General features: G+C 33.9%; 1 protein-coding gene across 1 annotated transcript; it reads left to right on the top strand.

Annotated features, from left to right (window-relative positions):
• The first annotated feature begins 2,351 nt into the window (after positions 1 to 2,351).
• Lamp1 (lysosome-associated membrane glycoprotein 1) lies at positions 2,352 to 8,592 on the top strand. The gene is made up of 5 exons (XM_018445564.1): positions 2,352 to 2,548; positions 3,928 to 4,352; positions 5,543 to 5,762; positions 6,997 to 7,185; positions 7,286 to 8,592. Exons 1-5 carry the CDS (start codon positions 2,500 to 2,502, stop codon positions 7,423 to 7,425), a joined length of 1,023 nt encoding a protein of 340 aa, XP_018301066.1. The 5' UTR covers positions 2,352 to 2,499; the 3' UTR covers positions 7,426 to 8,592.
• Positions 8,593 to 9,521: the final 929 nt, after the last annotated feature.

Raw genomic sequence — 9,521 nt, 5'->3', positions numbered from 1 at the left:
CAATGGGTGCATTCAGTACTACAACCGCTCAGTGAGTACTTGCATTCTATGAATACGGGCATTAATCTCAAGCAATGTCTTAAGATGCTAATATTCTGATTGGTTCATGCATTTAGCTTAAGACCATCTCGAATCTTGAGCAACATCTATGGATTCCGCCCTAATGCTAGATTCACACTGCATACGATTTTCGTCGTACGACGCTCTGCATTCAATCAGAAAACAGGATTCCGATAATACGAAGCAAAATTCATCGGAATCCTGTTTTCTGATTGGTTGCAGAGGGTCGTACGACGAAAATCGGATGCAGTGTGAATCCAGCATTATAGCGTTTTTAAATGGAGTGGGTTTGAACCTAACTTGAATAGGATCGATGAGGTCACATACTTTACTTTGATTTCTGATTGGACGATATTATGATACTTTCGGATCAAACATGTGGTCTGTTTTCTGTTCCTGCACTAGACTGCACTAGAACTCTCTTTCTCGCTTTCGTTAAATATCAAACATACATCTATCTCACTTTAAGTTCCAAAAGTGTACACTAGTTTAGCCACAGAAAACAGACCTATGAGTTAACCGAACTGAGTTGGGTTTAAACTCACTCCGCTCGAAAACGTTATTAAGGTGCATTCACATGCAAACGTCAAGCAGCAACCAATCAGCTAAGCGATACGGACAGTGGTGTAAAAAAATATTTTTTACGCCACTGTAAAAATCGCCTCGTTGATTGGTTGCTGCTTCCGCTGCTTGACGCTTGCATGTGAATGCACCTTTAGAGTATTGTATTCTCCCCGCTCACGCTTTAGACATACATACATACGTTCAGAGCTCCCATATAAATTATGCGCAAGCGCGCAGAAAACAAGCTTTCAAACAAGGACAGATAGATCTTGGAGACAATTTTATTACATTGGTCAGATACGATATGGTCGTCCTTCCAGGACTGCGAAACATGCCTCCCGTATATCGTTTTATCCTTATTGTTCATCCACAATAGCTCTGTACTACTTGCTTACACTTTTTACATTTAAAATGTGATAGATATATATTTAACGCTGAAAAGAGAGAAAGCGAAGATGCTGAGTGTAAAAAAGTGTAAGCAAGTCGAACAGATCAAATGTTAAATAAAGATAAGATGATACACGAAGGCACTAGGATGATGTTTCCGAACGCAGCCCAGTAGGGCTATTCTCTAACTTTTAACGACAGTTCGGTATCGTTATATTGTCGTTGCGGAGCTTTTTCATCATATAAAATACCTGCGCAACGACATCCCTAGCTAGTAAAATTGTCGTTAAAAAGTTACAGAATAGGTCTACTGGGCCTCTATTCTTGAAAAGAAACGTATACGAAATTCTAGAAAAATACTATAGTATACGTAACGTATACTGTGGTATTTCTCTAGACTTTCGTATACGTTTCTTTCCAAGAATAAGGGCCCAGTATGTATGTTCTAAGCAAATTTCTCAAATGCGAAAAAGCTATGCGAGTCGATCACGTTAAAGTCACTAGATCTATAAAATACCGCAAACTCGCATCCATTTTGACGCGAAACGCGGCCATTTTGAATTTATGCATTTGTATTACGTACTTTATTTGGGAAAATGAAGCTGTCAAGTACGTAAATCAATGGCTGCGTTCAGCAGACTCAACAGTTTTGCAACCGTTTTATGATTGTCTGCTGAGATAGGACCATTCTTCTAGATCTAAAAGTATGATCCAATTAGCGCGAAGGAAACTTACAACAGTTGCAAAACAAACGTTCTGCTGAACGCACCCAATGTTTTTTAGTTGTAATTAGTTTATTTATGAACAAAAGAATATGTACGAATGCTTAATTTATATGTTTTTTAGTTTAATACGGATTTATTTGCTGTAGAAGTTTAATGCATAAAAGTACACGAAGGGACATGTAAGGCCGGAATCAGACTACGCATTGAAGATTGAGATCGAAGATTGAAGATTGAAATTTGATCAATGAGGGCAAAGGAATTTTAGCTCCTATTGTTTTGATTGGTCAAATTTCAATCTTTCAATATTCAATCTCAATCTTCAATGCCTACCCAGTGAGAAATGATAATGAAATCGATTCCATTATCATTTCTCACTGGGTAGTCTGATTCCGGCCTAAGTACAGTTTAAAAGATGAACCACCATCATGCTTAGAATCGTGTACTATGTGTACTTCGGCGATTTTGACGTAATCTTCTGAAATCAATTGCGCTACTTTATAGATCTAGTGATTTTAGAGCACGTGAGTTCTCGGCGCCACAGAAAAAGAATGTTTTCAAGTCTTGCAGTTGGCAATACTTAATCGGCCGATTAGTTTAATCGGAGTTGGTGAGACTGGGCCTCTACTTCTGACGGAAAATATCTGGCAACGTTGTTCCTGTGACCGCGCCGATCGCGCCGATCAACTCAGATCAGCTTACACGAACGTCACGAACTCGAACGCATTGCAGTGTCGCGATACGATTTCTCCGAACGTTTGACATCATGCTGAAACCCCTGCTGCTCTTGTGCTGGGCCGCGACGATTGTGTCAGGTAATGGCCAATAACAAATTCCTGATGTGAATTCGTAACTGCAGCCGTCGATGCAGACAGCTATCCGTGCTAGAAACGTATTATCGTGACCTTGCACAGCGATGTCGATGATTCCATCGTCATCATCGTCATCATTATTATGATTATTATTATCATCATCCATCATCATCATCATCATCATCATCATCATTATCATCATCATCTATCATCATCACCATCATCATCATCATCATCATTATCATCATCATCATCATCATCATCATCATCATCATCATCATCATCATCATCATCATCATCATCATCATCATCATCATCATCATCATCATCATCATCATCATCATCATCATCGTCATCATCGCTGTCATCGTCATTGACCTCGCGATCTCGCTTTGACGAGAGGGACAAAGTGAACGGAAAAGGGAGATCGCGACCCCAAAGTCACGCTCGTGATCGTACTTCGGAGATTAATTGCGCACTCCTAATCATTCGCCATGATGATGAGGCGGACCAGATCTCCCTTGAACGAAAATGTCATGACAGTGACTCGAGTGCAACTGCACTCGTCTCGTCTCGCGTCACGTAGTCGTGTCGTATCTCTGTATTCTGATGATTCGACGTGGACGATTATATGCTTTTAAAACAAAACAATCGCTTGACAGTCGCATATGTAAGAGATGACATTATGCAGCGTCCTGAGGATGCTAGATCATATTTTGTGCGATAAAGATTATCTTGCCTGGGAACAGCCTATGTCACAGGCTTATGCATGTTTCTATAATGCAGATTAACTTTAATCTTAACTCAACTTGCTTTCCATCTTTTTTTAATTTTTAGAACTAGAAAAAAGAGAAGTTAGTTGAACCAAGATTAAGATTAAACTATATTGGTAGAAACAAGAATTATAATTGGTTACGACAATCCCTCTATCTTTTATCTCTAAATCCATTGCTGTGTGAAATCAAAATGATTTCGATTCATGTTTTTTTTTTTATTGAACGTTACTCTTCTTTGTTTAGTTCTTTTTTTACGCGATTTATGTTATTTTACATGATTTATATATATGAAATATTTAATTGATACTGAAAACATATGCAAAATTTAATTAATACATATAGATGAATGTTCAACAACATATATTAGAAATATTTGGTCCTTACATACTTTCTTAAACTGATTAAAGATATATCTTAGCTTTAAAAACATATGATATATATGAAACATAGGATATATATATATGATTGAGATCTATTTTTAGATAGAGATCATTTTCTTTAAGCTCTTTGTCTATAATAAGCTTTGTTGATACAGAATCTTGAAGGTCAGAGGTGAATCACCCTGTGAATGGTATAGAATATAATATACATGTGTAATTTTAACAGCTGGCGACCCAGAGAATGTCAATACCAATGACACAAGTATTTCTATCAACCCGACCAGCTACAATGCAGATGCAAATCCCCAATCAATGCTTCAACCTGAATCAAACAAACAAATAGAGATGCATTTGGTTCCTCCAAAAGATGAGCACACACTAAATAATTCTACGTCAACCACAACTCTGACGACTACAACAACTTCGTCGACTACAACTTCGTCAACTACAACAACTCTGCCGACTACAACCAAATCAACAACAACTTCAACGCCTGTACCTACCACAACCGCTGTTCCTACAACACCAACCCCAATAACCCCGCTTCCTCCACCAAGTACCAAAAAATGGATAGTTAAAGAGAATAATACGTTATGTATTATCATTCAAATGGCTGTACAATTTAATGTTTCTTATACTACCGATAATATAGTAAGTACATAAAAAGTAGGTTTGTAGTGTTATATATTAATATATAAAAATTGTTATCAAATTTGACAAATAATCAGAGACCAAAAGTCAGTTATTATAAGTTATCTTGAAAATTTTTTAAAGAAATCATTGATTAAAAGTTGATATTTAGTCAGAGAAGACAATCATCATTAAATTTTAAAGAAATTGCTCGAAAAATGTAATCTTTATAAAATATCGATTTTTTTATGTATCCTGATTACGAACCATTGTTAATGATAGAAATTGTTTTTAGTTGCGAATAATCATTTTTGATGATAGAAATTGTTTTTGGTTACAAATAACCGTTATCGATATTGGAAATTCTTTTTGATTACACGAATAACCATTATGGACGACTGAAATTGTTTTTAGTAAGTAAAGAATAACCATTATCGATGACTAAAATATTATATTGGTTACAAATAACTATTATCAATGATTAGAAATTTATTTTGATTATATATTTTTCAGTATCTTTTTGTACGTATCAGTATCTTTCTGTAATTTATTCAGTATCTTTCTGTAATTTGATAAGTTTCTGCAGAAGAAATGAGAATTACAGAGAAATGTACAAAAAATGTAAACATATTAAAACAGTATCTTTTATCTTATTCTTTTTGAAATAATAGTATCTTTTATCTTTTATTAATTAATTTTACATTCGTAGTGATAATAAAATTGACAAAGGCCCAATAGTAACCAGAAAACATGTTTGCTGTTGATATTGCTTGCCGGTAACCAACAAGGTCTGTCGTTTAGAGACTTTGGGTAACTGAAATAAAATTCTGAGCATCAATAATGGTTATTTGTAACCAGTATAAAATTCTAGTCATCTGTAATAGTTATTCACAACAAAAAATAATTTCCATCATTGATAGTGGTTATTTATAACCAAAAACAATTTCGGATATCAGTAATGACTAATGGTTATTCTCAATCGAAAACAATTTTAATTATTTATAATGGTTATTTGTAACCAAAATCGCTTAAAGAATATAATTGTTATGCTATAACTTTTTTTATTTTGGTTATAACAGTTACAAGTCTCTACAAATAATATAAATTTATACATTTATATACATATTGCATAGAGGAATCAATTACTACATTCATGTTCATTAAAATATAGTGGTGCAATCAATTAGTAATTAATCCTACTTTATTTGTAGACAAGCTACAAAGTGATGGACATACCCAGCAATGGTACTATAACAGGAAAGTGTGGTAAAACTGAGCAAAATCTAACATTATCATGGGAATCATCACAGAATAAGATTATCCAGGATAACTTCACGATTCATTTCGTGAAGAACGAAACAGAGAAATATTATTCTCTTCATCACTTTGAGATCTCTTTAGCGGCCGAAGAATTTCCGAATGATAAATCAAGTATGTGTTTATCTCGTGTGAATTAAGTTGCACTTTAATCTCTTTTTCTTTAGAACAAATTTTTATTCTTAAATTAAAAATGAAAAGGGCTTATTAAAGCAAAACCATTGGATGTTTTATACATAAAATGATTTGTAACATCAAAATTAAAAATACGTACAGCAATATAATAGAACATACGTTTCGACCTTAATGGGTCAATTCTAAGCAAACTTGTAAGACTCGTTACTTATTCTCGTAAAACTTGTAAGAATTTGTAATTTATATTATAATTCTATGTATATGTACCATAAGATATACGATCATTCATAAATATTTACGATTTTTCGTAAATCTTACGGCTAGCAAGAAGCTATCTATAATAATATTGCATAAAGTTATAAGAACTTGTAAGAATTTATAAGTTCTTATAACTTTAGTGTTACAGTCCAATGCTAATTCTACAATGAGTCGGTAGTCGGAAATCTTAAATCTTAACCAGTCTTAATCTAAATAAGTGACTATGATTTTTTGCATCTACTAGTTGTTAAAGCGAGTCGTTTAGCTCGATTAATGGGAAGGAATAAAGTCGAATTTAGTCATTCTTAAGAAAATCGGTAGTCTTAGCCGTACAAGTTGGCTGTTGGACAACTCCACCGATTCACCGATAAGACTTAAGACTATCGACTACCGACTCATTGTAGAATCAGCTTTACAAGTACATGTTATGAGCCTTATGATTCTGCTTACAATTGACCCATTAATCTGGTCATCCTCAGTGTTTCAATCAACACAGTTATTTACAAAGATAGCGTTATATACATAAAATCTCTGCTAAAGCGACGATCTTCTTTTTGAATTCTCTAAATAAATGTGTATCCATCAATTACATCGATGCATTACATAAACATCTACATGTTTAGCATGTCTATGTAATGCATTGATGTAATGAATTAATGGACACATTTATTTGGAGAATTTAAGAAGACCATCGCTTTAGCAGATTTTATATATATGACACTATGTTTATAAATAACTGTGTTGACATTGAGGATGACCAGATTAAAGGTCGAAATGTATATTTTATTGTATTTTACTGCATTTTTAATTTTGATGTTATGAATTATTTTACATATAAAACATCCAACGGTTTTGGCTCTAATAAGTCCTTCTCATTTTAAATTTAAGAATTGTTAATTCTTGTGAGCCGCTTTTATAATTTTAACTTAATTGTCAAATTTTTATTTTTCTTCAGATAAAACAGTGACTGCAGTACATGTGACACCACAATTCAAAACTGGATTAAGTAACTCTTATAGATGTATAAAGGAACAGCAGCTGGATTTAACCCTTAAGGGTAGTAATGTAACTGTGGGGCTTCTGAAAGTAACCAATTTACAATTTCAAGCTTTCCGAGGTGATAATACTACTATTTTTGGTCTAGGTGAGTATCCGGTTTTTTATCTTATCGCTTGTAACATGATTTACTTTTACATCACTATTGTGACTATGAACTTATTTGTTCCTTTTATCTTTTCTTTTAGCTAAAGACTGTTCGTTTGATACGCCTGACATCGTTCCCATAACTGTGGGTTGTGCATTGGCGGGTTTGGTGGTAATCGTATTGATCGCATACCTCGTCGGCCGCAGACGAAGTCAGGCTCGCGGTTATCTTAGTATGTAAGCTGAGTTCCGTGAGGTTTCTTTCTTTTCTCCTCTCTTTTTTTTTAAATCGTTAAACTGATATTTTTTTATGCGATTCTCTGTCTTAACAGAGTCGAAGGTCTTATCAGAAATCTGTATAGTTGTACTTTGTGTTCTATAGCCACAAAGGCTGTGACACATGTTAAGAAGAAAAAAAATAGTTTATACGTTTGTAAAGTTTCGCGTCCGTGTGCGGCATATTAGAAAAAAGAGATACGTATCGCAAGGTGGTTCAAAATGATACAGGGTGAGTGATAATTTCGAAGCAACGTTTTGCAAGGGCAAATACTCTCTAATAAGTATGAATTGACGTAGTTAAATCGCGAGATCTGCATCGTATCTATGCTGTTCTACTTTTGACTGGCAGCGAGAATAGTGATTTGATTTTTCATAAATATATTGTAGTACAGAATGAGAATAAGGAAAATTCTGATCAATATGTATAGCATTGAAGTTATGTTAAATATCCATGCGCTGAACTCGCTGTTTCTTATAACGGGATGTGTTAGAACGCAAAGTTTCTTATCTATATTCTCTTTTTTTTTAAAGGAATAATTTCCTAGCTTTATCGTGATACGATATATCTCTATATATCATACTTAATGCATACATCGATATGTTTCTGTTACATTCGTACTCGAATTCTTTTTATTAAAACTACTGTGAAGTAATAGCAGTTGTTCATATAGCCCTAGGTATGCGTGCGTGAGTGTATCAGAATAGTATGAAGAAGCACGAGCTTCAGGCATTAATATTAAAAGTGTGCTTTACTTTGAATAAGCATAAATTAAACTGAATTAAGCTAAATTAGACACTACAAATAGTGCAATTTTAGGTGTAAAAAAATTAGCTTACAGTAAACGGAGTTAGATAAAACATAACATCAAAACGATAGCTCAATTAATATAATGTGCAAAATTTTGGAAAAACTTTGTTTCCTTGCTAAACGTTTGGATATATCCCATTTAATGTAAACGATAATCTTGGAAGAGAATATATATTACTGTTTGTAGGGGCATTAATAATTTTTAATGCAAGAAACATCCTCGTGTTTTACATCGCTATTACTCTGTTCAAAGGCACGTTTTGACGGTTTTATCTAATATAAGATAATACACAAGGGTAACGAAATCTGGTATATGTATTTCAAAAAAAAGTAAATGGGATTTCAGAAATTAACAGGAGTACCGTGTGCTGCTTCATAAGTACTATATTACAAGACTGAACGACGAGTAGTGAGATGAAAGTGGAGGGCAAAAAGTAAAGTTAAACAAATTAAAGTGATTGAATATAAAGCACTGTACATAAAACAAAGTAGTAGTACTACTTTTGGATTACGAGCATTGCAGCTAGGCGAGATCTACATTATCAACAATAAAATAAAATATTTCAAGGATATTCTAACATTTCTTTTAGATTACGTTCTCTCCGTTCACTCCAAAGAGTGCGGCCAAGATGATTCCCCAATTCTGGCAGTGAAATTAAGGGTTAAGATAAGTACCACAGGTAAAAGATCTTATTGAACTGAATACAAATAGTATATACCGGGTGTCTGAGATCATCCGTATACTCTTTTTCTCTCAGAAACAGAACATTTTAGAAAAAACCGTTTCAGACAAAAGTTGTACGGTTTCGAGATGTATATGAGGTAGTGTCATTGGTTCAATCTTGAATAGTCGTTCGAAAGTCGTGTGAAGATTACGTTGATTTTTCCAAATAGTACACCCTGTTTTTTATTGCATATTCTAAAAGCTTGTCTCGAGTGCTTTCCAAAACACTATAATCAAATATTTTTTCATTAAGAACTTTTTGAATTATAAGACTTAAAAGTTTCAACATTTTGACAAAATATAAAACATCTTGTAAAACAATAATCTCATTGGTCTTAAGCCTGTTCTACAATGTACTCTTTGTTTCCTGTTTCTTGCATTTTACCTTTTGCTTTTTCCCTCTGCAACCGTTTTATCGACAATTGTATTTTTTGCTACGTGTTTCCTGTTTCCGCTAAAGTTCATTAACTTTTATCTCGGGCGACATAAAACAAAAAAACGGATAAGAAGCAAAAAGATAAGATGT

This window comes from Mycetomoellerius zeteki, unplaced genomic scaffold (assembly GCF_001594055.1).
Source record: "Mycetomoellerius zeteki isolate Tzet28-1 unplaced genomic scaffold, Tzet1.0 scaffold162, whole genome shotgun sequence".
Lineage (NCBI taxonomy): Eukaryota > Metazoa > Arthropoda > Insecta > Hymenoptera > Formicidae > Mycetomoellerius > Mycetomoellerius zeteki.
Note: the sequence above shows the minus strand (reverse complement) of the source record. Positions and strands in the feature narration are given on the sequence as shown.